The sequence below is a fragment of the Drosophila serrata genome, unplaced genomic scaffold (genome assembly GCF_035046125.1).
Source record: "Drosophila serrata isolate PLE 108 unplaced genomic scaffold, ASM3504612v1 contig_302, whole genome shotgun sequence".
Lineage (NCBI taxonomy): Eukaryota > Metazoa > Arthropoda > Insecta > Diptera > Drosophilidae > Drosophila > Drosophila serrata.
In genome coordinates this window covers 295,030-312,509 of record NW_028257200.1, presented here as the reverse complement: position 1 = coordinate 312,509, position 17,480 = coordinate 295,030, and the positions used below count along the sequence as shown (strand labels likewise).

General features: G+C 34.5%; 2 protein-coding genes across 6 annotated transcripts; both read left to right on the top strand.

Annotated features, from left to right (window-relative positions):
* The first annotated feature begins 983 nt into the window (after nt 1–983).
* Nucleotides 984–12,616, top strand: Gr28b (Gustatory receptor 28b). 5 transcript variants are annotated; one of them, XM_020950754.2, is made up of 3 exons: nt 984–1,652; nt 11,570–12,130; nt 12,309–12,616. In XM_020950754.2, the coding sequence occupies exons 1-3, from the start codon at nt 984–986 to the stop codon at nt 12,435–12,437; spliced, it is 1,359 nt and encodes a 452-aa protein (XP_020806413.2). In that variant the 3' UTR covers nt 12,438–12,616. The 5 variants fall into 5 exon arrangements, with proteins under 5 accessions (XP_020806413.2, XP_020806414.1, XP_020803622.2 ...); XM_020950755.2 differs by lacking the exon at nt 984–1,652 and adding an exon at nt 5,298–6,066; XM_020947963.2 differs by lacking the exon at nt 984–1,652 and adding an exon at nt 7,463–8,199 and having other exon boundaries at nt 12,309–12,611.
* A 634-nt stretch (nt 12,617–13,250) lies between these two features.
* Gr28a (Gustatory receptor 28a) lies at nt 13,251–15,100 on the top strand. The gene is made up of 3 exons (XM_020947967.2): nt 13,251–13,991; nt 14,064–14,666; nt 14,729–15,100. Exons 1-3 carry the CDS (start codon nt 13,362–13,364, stop codon nt 14,846–14,848), a joined length of 1,353 nt encoding a protein of 450 aa, XP_020803626.2. The 5' UTR covers nt 13,251–13,361; the 3' UTR covers nt 14,849–15,100.
* The last annotated feature ends 2,380 nt before the right edge of the window (nt 15,101–17,480 follow it).

Here is a 17,480-nt window from a genome sequence, read left to right as displayed (position 1 = left end):
AAATAATAATATGGTACTGTAATTAAAAGAATATTGTTTATTTTGCATCTTAATGTAAAAACTGATTTGTATTATTTCTTATAGTTAGTAAACTATAAATAAACAGGCTTTGTAATGCACACGGTCTGTCAAATTATTTAATTTTCAATCCATAGTACATAAGACATTTTATCATTAAAGTATAAATATGTTAACTAGTTGATATTAAACATTTTCATAAATAAAAATACACGCATTTATTATCTATTTTATTGCAATTTAATACATATAATTCCTAACTCTAGTGGTTAATAACTATTACACTTATAATTACTGGTTTAAATGTAGATTATGGCTTGTGGGTGAAGATTCCGTCAACCCTTTGGCAGATACCAATTTTCGATTGCTACAAATTAAGTTTGTACCTTTTACTGCTGTAACAATAAAGGTTAATACACAGGAAAAAAACATACAAATATTATATAAAATATTAAAGCAATATTTTAAATTTGATTGATATTTAATAACTCTGTATTTTTCTATTTTGTATGTAAACATTTTAATAAGCCCCAAGCAAAAATGTGTATTAACCATTCTGTTATTATGGTTTAAGTCTATATAGAAATATATACATATATATACTGCAACTAAAATTTATTCAATGAAATATCTAAAAATATTTTTTTATGGCTAATAGTAGTATTAGTTGTATTATTTATAAAATATATTTTACATATGATATATATAAATTACGAATTTGGCAATAGTTTAGATCATTTACCTCGTAAATTTTACCCCTTTAAACTAAGAAATTGATAAAGGGACCAAAATAATATTCTCACATAAGAAGTTTTATCAACTTATATATTTGTTTTAGTTTGTAAATATATATTTATTTCATGTGTACTATATCATTTTCGTTTTATCTTCGATAAGAAGGGCACTCCACTGAAATGAGTCAACCTCAATTAGGCGTTGAAATCCAATTTATTCGGAGTGCAACGATGATACGCAACGGTCTGGATACGGTCCGTGGTTTCCGGAACCAGCTGCGGTATTGGATGAGTGTCCGGGATTGTTATGGTTCCATCAACCTGATGGTAGCCATTGCCTTTGGTCTTGGCATCACTCCGTTCCTCGTTCGAAGGAATACCCATGGCGAGAGTTCCCTGGAGCAATCCTGGTATGGTTTCCTCAATGCCATCATCCGGTGGCTGCTCCTCGCCTACTGCTATGTCCACATCAACCTGAACGATGAGAGTCTCATTGGTTATTTCATGAGTAACCATGTCTCCAAGGTCAGCACTCGGATGCATGATATCGGTGGGATTATAGTGGCCATATTCATCTTCATTGTGCCTTTATTGCTGCGCAAGTATTTCCTGAGGTCGGTTTACACCATGAACGAGGTGGATCAACGATTGGAGAGACTCAGGTGTCCGGTGAACTTCCACGCGGTTGTGGGTCTGGTGATTCTGGTCATATCATTAGTCGTCCTTTTGGATGCTTTCCTGTTGACCACCTGCCTGGTCTGTCTATCCAAAATGGATGTACATGCCTCCTGGCAGCTGACCTTTATACTTATTTTCGAACTTATGGTGACCTCGATTACCATTTGCATGTTCTGTCTGATGACGAGGTCGGTCCAGAGGCGAATAGGTTGTCTCCACAAGGTGAGTGGTCTTTTAAAATAATCTTATAAATATATCTGTCACTTTAAATGTTAGTAAAACAACAATAATACGAATAGATACTCTTTAAAAGATTTCAAGATATAATATAAACAACAAGTACCTTCTCCTATATTACCCAGGTCCCACCTTAAAGCTCTGTTTTCCCCAATCGGAACTTCCCCATCCAATTATCATATATTTCACCTGTCAATCAGTGTAATCCCTGTGCACAAGGAGCCAGAAGCTGAATGGTGAAATCCGATAAGCTTATGGCGCAACCAATGGCCAGGAACACATTCACCCCTCCATTTGCATCCTTCATCTTCATTTCCATATATCGCAGACATTACTCGAGTGTGACCAGATATGCGGTTATCCTAGACTTGAGACTCTATGGAGTCCCTTGATAATAAAGATAATGAATTGCTCGTCACGGAGCACACAGAAACACACACAAGGATATTCGCACTCGTGCCAGCAGGAGTTATCTTTACAGACAACTGAATTAAATCGAAGCATCTTTCACAAGGACATAAGGATAGTGATGCTGATTTGGGGTTTATATCTCTTAATGTATATATATATCTTTCAATTTATTTCTCTGGTTACATTTATTAACGAAATTTAATAAATAAAAACCATAGACTGAAGAAGAAAATACGAATTAAAAATTGGTTTAAATGTAAGGAGTTTCTCTTTTAAACTTCTATAACTTAAAGCTTATTCTTTCTAGTTCTTTTATCTTATAACAAGAAAGGAAGTTAACTTCGCCACGCCGAAGTTTATATACCCTTGCATATAGAACTTCTATGACTAGGAATCCCTACAATATAAATTATATATATTTATGATTAAAAACAATGAAGTAACACCTGTTTTCATTTCATTCATCTAAACATATTTATATTTGCAGTTCACAGATTTGCATTTTTCCTTTACATCAAACGATCGTTTGTATGGCACAGTCGTCCGATTTTCATGAAATTTTACCTCAAACTTGATGAAAATCTGTTGAAAACTGAAAATGTTATAATTTTTTTTGTAAAAATTTTCCGGTCATTCCAATGGCAGCTATATGATATAGTCGTCCGTTCCGACATATATACGAGTGAGAGTATATAGAGGGCTAACTGCAAAGTTTCATTCAGATAGCTTCAAAACTGAGAGACTAGTTTGGGTAGAAACGGACAGATGGACAGACGGACAGACGGACATGGCTAGATCGACTCGGCTGTTGATCCTGATCAAGAATATATATACTTTATATAGTCGGAGGTGCTTCCTTCACTGCATTGCAAACTTCAGACTGAAATTATAATACCCTGCAAGGGTATAAAAAAAAGAAAAGGAAACAAATAAGGAAAAAAAATCCTAAATAGGCTTATATTAGCAAGCTTAAAATCCTTATTTTTTGAGCGGGTTTTTGTGTGAAGAATTACTTTTGCAAAAATTATATACAAGCATTGCTTGAAATATGTTAACTTCCTGTTACTTAAAAGCATACCAATTCTTAAAAATTTGCTTTACAAATATAGATCAACTTATTTTAATATATATTTCATATTGAGCAGTTTCGATCATCACCACTGTTGTGTTCTTTGTTTAGTAAGTTGTGCTGAATAAACTATTTTCGGGAGTTAAGTATACTTTACCATAAACAAATAAATGACACCATATCTCCGCTCGTCATGATCAACACGGCTCTTAAAGAGAGCTTGGAAGACTTTTCGTGATCAATAATAAGCTAGTCAACACGGCCAAGGGTATGGTAATTAAACAATAATTTAATATAAACCATATTTTCATGTATCTTGGCTTTTTTGGGCCTTGTTTTGGTTTCAATTATCAAGAGATATTTTATTAACGTCCTACCTTAATTAAGAAAACTATAATTTTTATGATTGCCACATCCACTTGATCAAAGTCTATCAACCACCAAGCACTAGATTAGTAATTTATATAAAAAACACACAAAAAGAAGAAGAAAACTAAACTTCCTCTAGCTAGGGCCTTGCTTAAGTATAAGACTTGAGAATCGCAGAGGAGAGCGCTCTATGTACCAAATAGTTAAACAAAGCCTATCTTTCAGTCGAAAGTTTGAAACTTAGTGAAGGAGTCATTTTCGGTCCTATTATTCATATATATTCTTGATCAGCATCAACGGCCGACTCGATCTAGCCATGGTTGCCACATCCACTTGATCAAAGTCTATCAACCACCAAGCACTAAATTAGTAATTTATATAAAAGAAGAAGAAGAAAACTAAACTTCCTCTAGCTAGGGCCTTGCTTAAGTATAAGACTTGAGAATCGCAGAGGAGAGCGCTCTATGTACCAAATAATTAAGCAAAGCCTATATTTCAGTCGAAAGCTTGAAACTTATTGAAGGAGTCATTTCCGATCCTATTAATCATATATATTCTTGATCGGCATCAACAGCCGAATCGATCTAGCCAGGTCCGGCATAAATTTAATTTTTTCAAATTTTTTGACAATTTTAAATTTTTATAAGGGGTATCGTTAAAATGGTGAAAAATTGACGAACATATAAAATAAGTTTTTAATATATGATTAGTGTACTTACCTTGAACTTCTATGACTCGGAATCCCTACAATATAAATTATATATATTTATGATTAAAAACAATGAAGTAACACCTATTTTCATTTCATTCACCTAAGCATATTATATTTGCAGTTCACAGAATTGCATTTTTCCTCTACACCAAACGATCGTTTGTTTGGCACCTATATGATACAGTCGTCCGATTTTCATAATATTTTACACAAAATATAAACTAATGATAAAATGACTCTGTTTCAAAATTGAAATCTGTTGTAATTTTAAATAATTGTATTACATTTCTCGATCGTTCCTATGGGAGCTATATGATATAGTAGTTCGATTTTCATAAAATTTTACACAGAATTGTAGAGTATAATAAAATGGCTATATCTCAAATTTGATATAAATCTGCTGAAAACTTAAAATGTTATAATTTTTTTTGTAAAAATTTTCCGATCATTCCCATGACAGCTATATGATATAGTCGTCCGATTTGGCCCGTTCCGACATATATATGAGTGAGAGTATATAGAAGGCTAACTACAAAGTTTCATTAAGATAGTTTTAAAACTGAGAGACTAGTTTGCGTAGAAACGGACAGACGGACAGAAGGGCAGACGGACAGAAGGACAGACGGACAGACGGACATGGCTAGATCGACTCGGCTGTTGATCCTGATCAAGAATATATATACTTTATATGGTCGGAGGTGCCTCCTTCACTGCGTTGCAAACTTCTGACTGAAATTATAATACCCTGCAAGGGTATAAAAATAACTCTTTTTTAAAGAAATAAGTTATAGATATGTTTTAAACAAATCGCCAACACTGACATTAAATTGGAATGAGTGAATAAAAAAACACTTGTTGCTATCGAATGCCACTTGTTGTTGGGAATCCTAGACAACGTAATAATGAGCTTTGCGCCGAATACAACTTCCGCAGACGGCATTTGTTTTCTATATTTTTATATCCTCTTTGCACCACTTCAACCTAGCTTCTCCTCTTTTCCCTGCTCCCTTTTTGTCCTGTCGTTTATGGCGTCCTCACTTCGTTTGCATCCTTCGCTTGGCATTCGCTATTTTTTCTTTTTTTTTTTTGCCATTTGCCAGTCAGTTCGCGTTGATTCCTTCACCCGAACGGTTGTGCTTTGCGCTGTGTTTTGTTTTCATTTCCGGTTTCCGGTATATAGCTTCGATTTCGCCATTATGTCCGCGTTACGACGAGTGCGCAAATACTTTATATCCTCGCAGGTGTACGAAGCTCTGCGTCCGCTTTTCTTTCTGACTTTTCTTTACGGACTAACACCCTTCCATGTGGTTAAGAAAAAGATGGGTGAATCGTATCTCAAGATGTCCTGTTTTGGTGTCTTTAATATCTTCATTTACATATGTTTGTGTGGCTTTTGTTATATCTCATCGCTGCGCCAGGGAGAATCCATTGTGGGTTACTTCTTTCGCACAGAGATCTCCACCATTGGAGATCGATTGCAGATTTTCAATGGTCTTATAGCAGGAGCTGTGATCTATACCTCGGCCATATTGAAGCGATGCAAACTGCTGGGAACTCTAACCATACTGCACAGTTTGGATACGAATTTCTCGAATATCGGCATAAGGGTCAAGTACTCAAGGATCTTTCGGTACTCGATATTGGTGCTGGTCTTCAAACTCTTAATTCTGGGAGTGTATTTCGTGGGAGTGTTCCGGCTGCTGGTCTCCCTGAATGTCACGCCATCGTTTTGTGTCTGCATGACATTCTTCCTTCAGCATACCGTCGTTTCCATTGCGATTTGTTTGTTCTGCGTGATTGCATTTAGTTTCGAGCGACGACTCAGTATCATCAATCAGGTGAGTGTACAGGTGAATGTTTACGTTTTGCCGGTAGTTATTCCATCAACCGTATTGCTCAATCACAAATCAAATCAAGTGCGAAAAATTCATTTATATAAAAAGCCTTGGCAATGCTTATATAGTAGATCCGTTGGTTATGATTCCCTTAGACATATTTATTAATTAAGTCTGTCTCGTTTTTTGGGTGGGGGAAAAGGCAAATAACTAGGCCTAGACTATTTGGTCAACAAGTGTGGTCAGTTTTGTTGTGGGGAAAAGTGGATTGAATTTCTCGTTTGTCTAAGTAAATTAATTTCCGGTCGAGAGGAAATAAATTCCGATAAAAATATGTTGCCTACTTAGAGGCTTGAGTTGAATAATTTGTTGGAAATTTATAAATTACTGAATTAGAATTAATTAATTAGAATCATTTTTAAAAAAGTATTTCACATTTTATTTACTTTTAAAAATTATTCCCAGGAAGGTACATATTTACATATTCAATATTTCCTTAACTCCCATTTAGTTTATTTTTTATTCTTAGTGACAATGAATAATTCATTGAAACATTTTATTTAAAGCTCTGATTAAATCTTTAAATAGTTTTTATATACTTTTATAAATTATTCCCAGCAATACGTATTTGGAAAGCACTTATATTACATATAAAAGAAAACTCTTTCACGAAAGGATTCTTAAACATATTCAATTATTCCTTTACTCCCCCTTTCACCCGAGCTCATTTTTTATTCAAGGACAAAAATATTCAAATTACTTAGCTTTTCAAGAATAATTTCACTCTGCATAAATTCCCCAAACATTTTATACCCATCCTCAGACTTATTTCAATCAACTGATAACCCCTTTGACCCTCATAACTAATAACTCATTATTTTCTATGTCATATTTATGGCAGCTCAGTAACTCACGCCTAACTAACCAAATCTCATCTGACAAAAGGACATGCTACATACATAATAATAAACATAATGTCCTGCTGAACAATTGACATAAATTCATTTTGTGCGTTTCATGGAAACCATAAAATTAATTAGGCTTATGGCCGGGAGAACCTCTTCAATAAAAGTGGGCCAAAAAAATAAAGAGTAAGCCATTCATTGATCCGAAAAAAAGGAACTTCCCTGTATATGTTAAGAGGGAAATCGTTGGTTTACTCTGGGGAATTATTTCCCCTGACGGTCAGAGCCATTAATTAAAATGCAACAGCTTAAGCTAATAGGTTAATGGTCGCAACATGACAGCGGCGAGCGGTTCGGTCTAGACCCGGAGTACGCGTATAAAAATGGGAAAATTATTTACTTTTTGTTTTGGCCCCACCTCACGAGGAGGTCCTCCTAGTAAAATGCAAATCATTTGCGGTCCCCGGCGTCAGTCGCCGGCTGGAGCTCAAACGAAGCGGACATGGATATAGAAAGGGCAAAGGATACCATGACCACGTCATCCGTGGATCCTGTGGAGATAGAAGTTGCCACAGGATTTTGTCAACCTTTACGTCGCAGATTCTGGAGATTTTTGAGTGCCAAGCAGCTTTATGAGTGTCTTCGTCCGCTATTTCATATTACCTACATCCATGGTCTCACCTCGTTTTACCTGAGTTGTGATAGCAAAACGGGACGCAGAAGTATCAAGAGAACTATCTTTGGATATCTAAATGGACTGATGCACATCCTAATATATACTGTGTGCTATAGCCTGACTATCTACAACAATTGCGAATCGGTTGCTAGTTATTTCTTTCGTTCACGGATTACCTATTTCGGGGATATGATGCAGATTGTGAGTGGTTTCATTGGTGTCACTGTCATCTATCTGACGGCTATTATACCAAATCATCGGTTGGAACGATGTCTTCAAAAGTTTCACACCATGGATGTCCAGCTGCAAACGATGGGAATTAAGATTATGTACAGCAAGGTGTTACGGTTTAGCTATATGATCCTGATCTCCATGTTTGTGGTTAACTTTCTGTTCACCTGTGGCACCTTCTCCGTGCTGTATTCCTCGCTGGTTAGACCCACCATTGCCCTGCATTTTACCTTTCTCATCCAGCATACGGTTATAGCCATGTCCATAACGGTCTTTTCCTGTTTCACCTACCTGGTGGAAATGCGACTGGTGATGGTCAATAAGGTAAGACTTGAATTATTAGGTGTTCAGGAAATTAATTTATTATTATATGATCTAGTTATATAAATGTTTATATTAACACTGCAAAAAGTGTGCTATAAATCTCTATTCTGTTTTGAAATATAAAACTAATATGTATAATTGAAACAAGAAAGGAAGCTACCTTTCAGATAGAAAAAGCTACCCTTGCAGAAATTAGTACAATTTCAATTATATATATTTATGTGAAGAAACAATGATGTAATGTATGTCAGCTATATGATATAGTAGTCCGATTTTCATAAAATTTAACACAAAATTGTGTGTTAATATATAATGGCTATATATCAAATTTGATGAAAATCTATTGAAAACTGGAAAAGTTAAAGTTTTTTTTCTTAATCTTTTCGGATTGTTCCTATATCAGCTATACATATATATGTATATATATAGTCCACCGATTCGCCATGCTCCGACTTATATACTAGTAAAATTATATAGAAGAATAACTTCATAGTTTTAGTCAAATAGATTAAATTTGTTTCAAAACAAATCTCGCACATCTGTACATATGATTCCCAACTGGTTTTAACATCCCCGGAACGAAGTTACTGCTGCCGGCCAAGTCTTAGAAATGTGTTGTGTTACAAAAGTTGCAAGTCATTCTTTATTAGTGTTCGAAGTTAGTAACTAATTATACATAGTTACAGGTCACAGATACTTAGTGATCATAGTTATTTAATGATCATAGTTATTGACTGATCATAGTTACTTAATGTTCATTGATACTTACTCGATAGTAACTCAATGTTCATTGATACTTACTGATCATAGTTAATTATTGGTCATAGTTACTGTTCATAGAAACTTATTTATGATGGATATCCGATTTTATCTTATATTTCAATTGCAAACTGAAAAGTTCCCAAAGTCAGTTTCCTTTCTTGTTATGATATATTATTATTATTATATTATATAGGTTTTTCTATTCATTTTACTTGTACGTTTTTTGATAATTACTCATTTGGGAATATATCGTAATTCTATAAATTCCTCCTTGATTCGTACTTCATTTCACTCCTAAAAAAATGTCGCAATTAATAATATGTCCCCAAGGGACTCTCAGAACAACTAAACAACTGGAACTAGCCTCCTAGCTCTTTCTAACCAACCCTTTAAAGTGTTTTCAATTAAACTCAGTTGATTCAATTAAATTAATTAGCCGCCACCAAGACCGACCGTGACCGAACCCGCGAACTGAGACAAAAACAACTCCCAAACCAGACTGACTTTTATATTATTTCATAAACTGTCATTAAAGAGGGGAACTTTGTCGGTGTGTGATGGACGGGTTTCCATTACCAAGCTGTCATCGCTGCAAAACGGATAATATTTAACCAGCCATGACGACAACCAGCAAGGTGTGTGGCTCATAAATACTTTAAAAACTAATCAGTGAAGGAAGTTACAGGGTTAAGCTATAAAAGGAAATGCAAGGGAATCAAAAGGATTAGTGCGATTAAGAAATAGATTTCTTACGGAACAAAAATGTTGAACTTCTATCGGGAATTGTTTAGTCCTCGGGATGCCTTTGGAGCAGAGCAAACTTTACTATTTTGTACATATTTATTGGGTCTGACCCCATTTCGTTTGAGGGGTCAGGCAGGTGAAAGGCAGTTTCAATTGAGTAAATTCGGTTACCTCAATGCCCTTATTCAGTTGAGTTTCTTCAGTTACTGTTTCCTTTCGGCTTTAATCGAACAGCAGAGTATTGTGGGATATTTTTTAAAATCGGAAATCTCCCAAGTGGGAGACTCTCTGCAAAAATTCATTGGAATGACGGGAATGTCCATCTTGTTCCTCTGCAGCTGCATTCGAGTTCGATCGTTGATTCAGATTTGGGATCGAATATCCTTTATAGACGATCGTTTCCTGAACTTGGGAGTCTGCTTTAATTACTCGGCCATTATGAGATTGAGACATTTGAAAATCTTTCTAATAACAAGTGTTCAATTGGCTTACTTGATAAGCTCTATGTGGATGTTGTTGGGAAATGATGTGAGACCCATTTATACAGCGGCAGTTGCTTTTTATGTGCCTCAAATATTTTTACTGAGCATTGTGATGCTATTTGGAGCTAATTTACATCGTTTGTGGCAGCACTTTGATGTGCTTAATCAGGTAGGTAAATGTTATGGAAAAGGATAATTTTATAAACTACTTTAGGGAATTAAAAACAGGGAGGAGCTCATTTTTATAGAATTTAATGTATTCATTAATTACTGTTATTAATTAAGTTACCAAATTTCAGATATTGTTATTATATTTTATTTTCAAAATAATATATATTTCTTAGCCAATATAATCATTTGTGTATTAAGATATAGTATTTCGAAGACAGTTTTTACATTTATTTGGACTGAATTAATATTTCTCAACTAATATTCTAAATTTTCATAATAGAACTACTATTTCTCAAACAATATTTCCATTCCTGTGACTAAACCATATCCCGTTTTAATGTTTAGTCATTCCAACTCGGTGTTATTGACAGCCTTAGCTGTCTGTTTAATTAACTGCATTGAAGATTATTGTCCCAAGCTTTTTTAATTCATTAGGAAAGATTCGTATCCTACTTTTGTGCGTTGCAAGTCCAATGCCCAAACAAAAATTACTCATACGCCATGTGGCTCTTCGGGCGATTGGTTGAAAAGTACCGTCCACACGACGTCTACACCTGTTACCGCACAACCCTGTTCATGGGACTTTGGCTTGGGATTGTGCCTTATTATGTGAACAATTCTTCAGGAAGAAGTCAGCTAACAGCCTCCTATTTTGGCTATGTGAACATCCTCATCCGAATGGTCTTGTATATGGGAAATTTCTTCTACAGCACCATTGATCGTAGTTCTCTGATGTCCAACTTCTTTCTCACGGATGTATCCAATGTGATAGATGGTTTGCAGAAAATTAATGGAATGTTGGGCATCTTTGTCATACTTTTGATATCACTGCTGATGCGAAGGAAACTTGTGGAAGTGATGGAAATTTATGATGTTCTGGAACGTGAGGCTTTTCCGCGAGTGGGTTTGGCCCTGCATCAGTTACCAGCAGCAAAGAAAATGAATCGCTTACTCATATTCTTAGTGGGCACTACGACTGCCTATATAACTGGAAGTTTTCTAATGATCAGTTTAAGGGATGCAGCAACATTTTCGATATCCTCGTTGATCAGTTATTTTTCACCCCATTATATAGTCTGTGGCGTTTGTTCCTTGTCGGGAAATTTACTCATCAAACTACGGATATATCTAAGTGCTATGAATATGGTTAGAATAAGATGAAATTTGAAAGATTTTAAACTAATATCTTGCTTGTTTTTATATTCTAACAGGTATTGAAAAACCTTGCGCATCAATGGGACTCACGGTCCATAAAGGCAGTTACCCAAAAGCAACGATCACTTCAGTGTCTGGACTCCTTTTCAATGTACACCATTGTGACCAAGGATCCTGCTGAGATTATCCAAGAATCCATGGAGATACATCATTTGATTTGCGAAGCAGCAGCCACAGCCAACAAATATTTCACCTATCAACTATTGACCATTATTTCCATAGCTTTTCTCATCATCGTTTTCGATGCTTACTATGTCCTGGAAACTTTGCTGGGCAAATCGAAGCGTGAAAGTAAATTCAAGACAGTGGAATTTGTAACGTTCTTCTCTTGCCAAATGATCTTGTATCTGATTGCCATAGTTTCAATTGTCGAGGGCAGTAATCGGGCTATAAAGAAAAGTGAGAAAACTGGTGGCATAGTGCACTCACTTTTAAATAAAACCAAAAGTGCAGAGGTCAAGGAAAAGCTACAGCAATTTTCCATGCAATTAATGCATTTGAAAATTAACTTTACAGCTGCGGGACTATTTAATATTGATCGCACATTGTATTTTACGGTGAGTAAATATTTATTAATAAATTTTATTTTCAAATTAGTCTGTGAGAAATATTCGTAATCTGTAAGCCCCAAAAAGTAGGCCACATTTATGGCACATAAGAATGCATATTGTTGGCTAACTTCAATAATTTACCAAGCTTGTTTTAATATTCAAATGACTTTATCCCTTACAACAGATCAGTGGTGCCTTGACCACCTATCTCATCATCTTGCTGCAATTCACATCCAATTCCCCAAACAATGGCTATGGGAATAGTTCCTCCTGCTGCGACACCTACAATAATATGACGAATCATACACTATAGATGGATTTGAAATGAAATGAAAGTGATGTGAAGTTAATGGAGCGGGTGAAATGATATAAAATACGTCCAGCAGAATGTGTATTTTTTTGTAAATGTTATTATTGTTGTTGCTTTCAAAAAGTACCTAATATATGTCTATGTAAGCCAAGGATTGGAAATAAATGGAAATAATCGTTAAAGATGTTAAAGTCTTTGATTATCAAGAGAAACTAGGTGGGAAGCTTTATATTTAATGTATTTAATAATTGAATAAAGTCTTTAAATAAATATTTATTTACATTGACACAACTGTCTACAAATTTGTATTATTTATTAATTATTTCATTTTATTTAGCGTTACAAGAACTTATATTCCTTGTTCTAACTAAGCTCAATAACCATCAAACAAATTACTTAATACTCCAAGCACCCCAAAAAAAATGAACTTCCACAAATTGGCAACTTTTGGCCACTTAATGCCTTGTCATAAATTGTTTACCAATTGTAATTAATAGCCAAGTACAGTAGAGTACAGTACTAAAATTCACGAAAAAATACAGAGTGGCCTTTGAACTCGTTAAACCATGTTTGTTAAACGACCTTGTCCACCATCTATCTGCCACCTTCTCGTTTAAGGTTAATTAAATATTTGCCGGTATCGGTATTAGCTTATTACGTGTACGAAGGTGTGTGAGACAGCCCTTTAACGATTTTGATATATGATATATCAGCCATGTCTACAGTTGGCACAAAGGCAATCATCATCATTGTCACAAGACCCCAGCGAGGACTTCCGCTGTCAGTTAGTGCTAAATACGCGAATCGAGTGGACGTTTTAGTCGGTGGAATATTCAAAACCTCTCTATATAAATATATAACTCAAGTGTCTCTATAGAATTTATAACAAGATATATACGGCTATTCTTGAAGAATCTTGTAACGAAAATGACTTTAAAGTTGTGGGAACGCATTTCGCAAGCGGATAATGTGTTCCAGGCGCTTCGACCCTTGACTTATATCTCCCTTTTGGGCCTGGCTCCCTTTCGATTGAATTTGAATCCTCGGAAGGAGGTGCAGACATCAACGTACTCCTTTATAGCCGGCATAGTGCACTTCCTGTTCTTTGTTTTGTGTTTTGGAATATCTGTGAGGGAAGGAGACTCCATAATAGGATACTTTTTTCAAACGAATATCACACGATTGGGTGATGGAACTCTTCGGCTGACTGGCATCCTGGCCATGTCCACTATTTTTGGGTTTGCCATGTTCAAGAGGCAGCGCCTGGTGAGCATCATCCAGAATATAATCGTGGTGGATGAGATATTCGTGAGGCTGGGCATGAAGCTGGACTACCGAAGGATACTGTTTTGTAGCTTTCTGATCTCCTTGGGAATGCTTCTGTTTAATGTCATTTATTTGTGTGTGAGCTATGGCCTGTTGGTTAGTGCCACCATCTCGCCCTCGTTTGTGACCTTTACGACCTTTGCCCTGCCGCACATCAATATTAGTTTGATGGTCTTCAAGTTTTTGTGCACCACGGATTTGGCCAGGAGTCGTTTCAGCATGTTGAATGAAGTGAGTTGTCTGCTAAAAGAGCTTAATTTATTAAAAAGTGCAAATTATGTATTAATTATGGCATACTTACAGATCCTCCAGGACATTTTGGATGCACACATTGAGCAGTATAGTGCCTTGGAACTCTCCCCAATGCATTCGGTGGTGAATCATAGAAGATACTCACATCGCCTAAGAAATTTGATTAGCACTCCCATGAAGCGGTACAGTGTTACCTCTATAATACGTCTCAATCCGGAATATGCCATTAAGCAAGTCTCCAATATACACAATCTTCTCTGCGATATTTGTCAAACCATTGAGGAGTATTTTACCTATCCGCTGCTTGGCATCATTGCCATATCTTTTCTATTCATTCTGTTTGATGATTTTTACTTACTGGAAGCTATTTTGAATCCCAAAAGATTGGATGTCTTCGAGACAGATGAATTCTTTGCCTTCTTTCTCATGCAATTGATATGGTATATAGTAATTATAGTACTGATTGTGGAAGCCAGTAGTCGAACGATTGTACATAGCAATCATACGGCGGCTATAGTTCACAAGATATTGAATATCACCGATGATCCGGAGCTGAGGGATCGTCTTTTTCGGCTTTCCTTGCAATTATCCCACCGAAAGGTCCTGTTCACTGCCGCTGGTTTGTTTCGTTTGGATCGTACTCTGATTTTTACAGTGAGCTTATTTTTCTAAGATTGTTAAATTCAATTGTAATAATAATTTATATTTATTTACAGATTAGTGGTGCTGCCACTTGCTACCTCATTATCCTTATTCAATTTCGATTTACACATCATCTGGAAGAGACCGCTGGCAATTCCACAAATCATTCGCACCCCATACATGTGGGGGAATAATCAAGAAAAATAAAATGATTTATTATTTATAATTAAAATGTAAAATATTCTAAGCAACGCCAAGTATGCGTACAAATAGTACAAAGAAGAACACCTTAAATAAAGACACATTTGATAAAATAAATGTTTGAAACACAATTAATTATATTTTATTTAGGTTAAAGAGAAATCTTTCATTTATGATCATTTTAATTTAGTATACAAATGTTGTATGATTTTTATGATTTAAATAAAAAGTAACCATACAAATTTATAATTTAACTTGTTTCCATCTATTTATTTAATTTAATAAGTATTTTATGTACATTATATATGTATATTTTAACAATATTTCAATAATAAAATCGATAAATCCAAAAAAAATAATAATAAATATTGATATTTTAAATTTATATATAAAGAAAACATTTAAACAATTTTGGTTTCACTTTAAATGTTATAAACCATATTTAAAATTCAACAAAAGATAGTTTGCCTTACGTTACGTATACGTAATATTGAAGCAACCATCTAAAAGCTGAGTGCTGCGGCACTCAACCGCTACCTGACAAACTCTGCTTGAATCGCGGAAAATCGTTTTCCTTAAACACTAAAAGTATTACAAGAGGAAAGCCCTGTCCCAGACCCAAATTTAAAGTAGAGAAACGACGAACTGACCCGATTCCAAAACACACCCTCATAGGCTACAGAATATGCTCCACTTTTGCATACATTGCAACATAATCGCCGGCCGGCGTTAAGTGACTTTTGGCCCCAACTAAAACACTCAACACTAATCCGCATACGCACGAGACATATCGGTGGCGAAGAGAACGAATAATCCAATAAGGAAACTCGGCTAAAATAACGACACTTGATTGCTTTATTGCCTCAGTGGTTCGATTTTCGAGCCCGGGAGAGTTACTACCCGACAATATGCGAAATGGAAAAGTCGAATACTTTGATCAGCTTACATGTGTTTGAGGCCTTTGGTGTGTGTTCACTCAGTGCTAATCATCACGATTAGCTGCCTTGATAAGACTTCGACAATTTGTTATCAATTTTGGTTTATACTTTATGATTTGTTTACTTTTCCATTTGCCATCCATTGGATTTTGCGAAAATCCGTTCAATTTTAAGTACAACCAAGTGCATCTGTTAACTATGACCCAGTTTTAAGCCATGGTTGAGTTCGATAAGATCTAGAAAATGATACTTTTGGTAATTTTGAATATAGAATTAAATAAACACTAACTGGTATTGGTTTAGTAGCTTATAAATTAATAAGATTAAGTGCTTATTTGTGTTACACTCTTAAGATAGTTTATTTCAAATCTTCATGAATTATAAATAAATAAAATATTCATTAAGTTTTCAGTTTACCGATTTCATTATTTTAAACCCTTGACCTGCAATGCATTGTAAAAAGTAAAAAAAAGTTAATTTACAAATTATTTCCAGACAGTTTTGAGATAAGTATTTCCCATTTAAATATTTATACTTTTTTTTAAGGAATAATTTATCTCACAATTCCGGCATTTGAATGCAGTTTGAAAGTCATACTTACGCTTCAGATTTCATATAGTTTAATTTAAAATTCAATGGCAAAACTATGGAAGTCCAAGCGCAAATTAACCCAAACACCCTCACACACACACACACACACTCGTACACACACAAACACAAGAGACTTTCGCGCTCTTCTCAAGCCCATTTTCATTTGTACACAAAAAAAAGGGGGAAGCTCATACAAAATATAAAAACACATTAGAAATAACTTAAAGTATAAATAAATATTTTTTTTAGAAATATTAGTGGGGGTTCTCTTTAAAGCATATATTATGCATATATAAGATTATTAATGCTTTGGAAAAACTTTAATATATGGTAAAAAACTCTTTTTAACGTAGCTAAAATGAAAAGTTCTGCAAGGACTCTCTCCCAAATAAACAAATTACTAAAAATCTATAAGTTCTATATAGAAATTTTTATTTAAAATTGGCATTTATTAATTTCTTACATTTCTTAAGCAAAAAGAACATTAACGTCGGAAAGCTAAATTAATATACCCTTTAGGTTTGTATTTGAATTTAAGGTACCAATCGGAAACCGATTATAACTTATCTTAGAATATTCAAAATATTTAAATTGGTATATATCCATATTTTGAAAGACATTTTTTTTTCAACAAATCAAAACATTAAAAACTCTTAACTATGCCAAAAAATGATTAATTTTAATTCGGAATGCTTTCCTATGTTAGTTTTTATTGGTATCTGTATACTCTATTTAAAAATTAATGAAATTGAAAATGTTATTAATTTTTGACACATTTGACAATGTAACCCCTTATAAAATTTTCGAAAAATTGGTAAATTTCTAATATTAATGTTTTTCTGTCTGAGATAACTAGATCTACTCGGCTGTTGATGCTGATCAAGAATATATTAAAGAATATTTATAGGGTCGCAAATGACTCCTTCATATCATTATAAGCTTCTGAGTAATAATCTAATACTCCGAAAGGATATAAAAATATGTAAAACTATTTTCTAAATTGAAGGGGAAATATTTTATATATATATATTTATATATTTTTTATATTTGTTTAATTTTAGTTATAGCTATAATTTTTTTAAGTGCACTTTCATAT

Excerpts from the sequence above, each read along its gene's own strand:
- Gr28a (XM_020947967.2), top strand. The coding sequence starts at position 13,362 with ATGACTTTAAAGTTGTGGGAACGCATTTCGCAAGCGGATAATGTGTTC. Across the intron at positions 13,992-14,063 it reads GTTTCAGCATGTTGAATGAA|ATCCTCCAGGACATTTTGGA; the intron begins GTGAGTTGTCTG and ends GCATACTTACAG. Across the intron at positions 14,667-14,728 it reads ATCGTACTCTGATTTTTACA|ATTAGTGGTGCTGCCACTTG; the intron begins GTGAGCTTATTT and ends ATTTATTTACAG.
- Gr28b (XM_020947963.2), top strand. The coding sequence starts at position 7,471 with ATGGATATAGAAAGGGCAAAGGATACCATGACCACGTCATCCGTGGAT. Across the intron at positions 8,200-11,569 it reads GACTGGTGATGGTCAATAAG|GTATTGAAAAACCTTGCGCA; the intron begins GTAAGACTTGAA and ends ATATTCTAACAG. Across the intron at positions 12,131-12,308 it reads ATCGCACATTGTATTTTACG|ATCAGTGGTGCCTTGACCAC; the intron begins GTGAGTAAATAT and ends CCCTTACAACAG.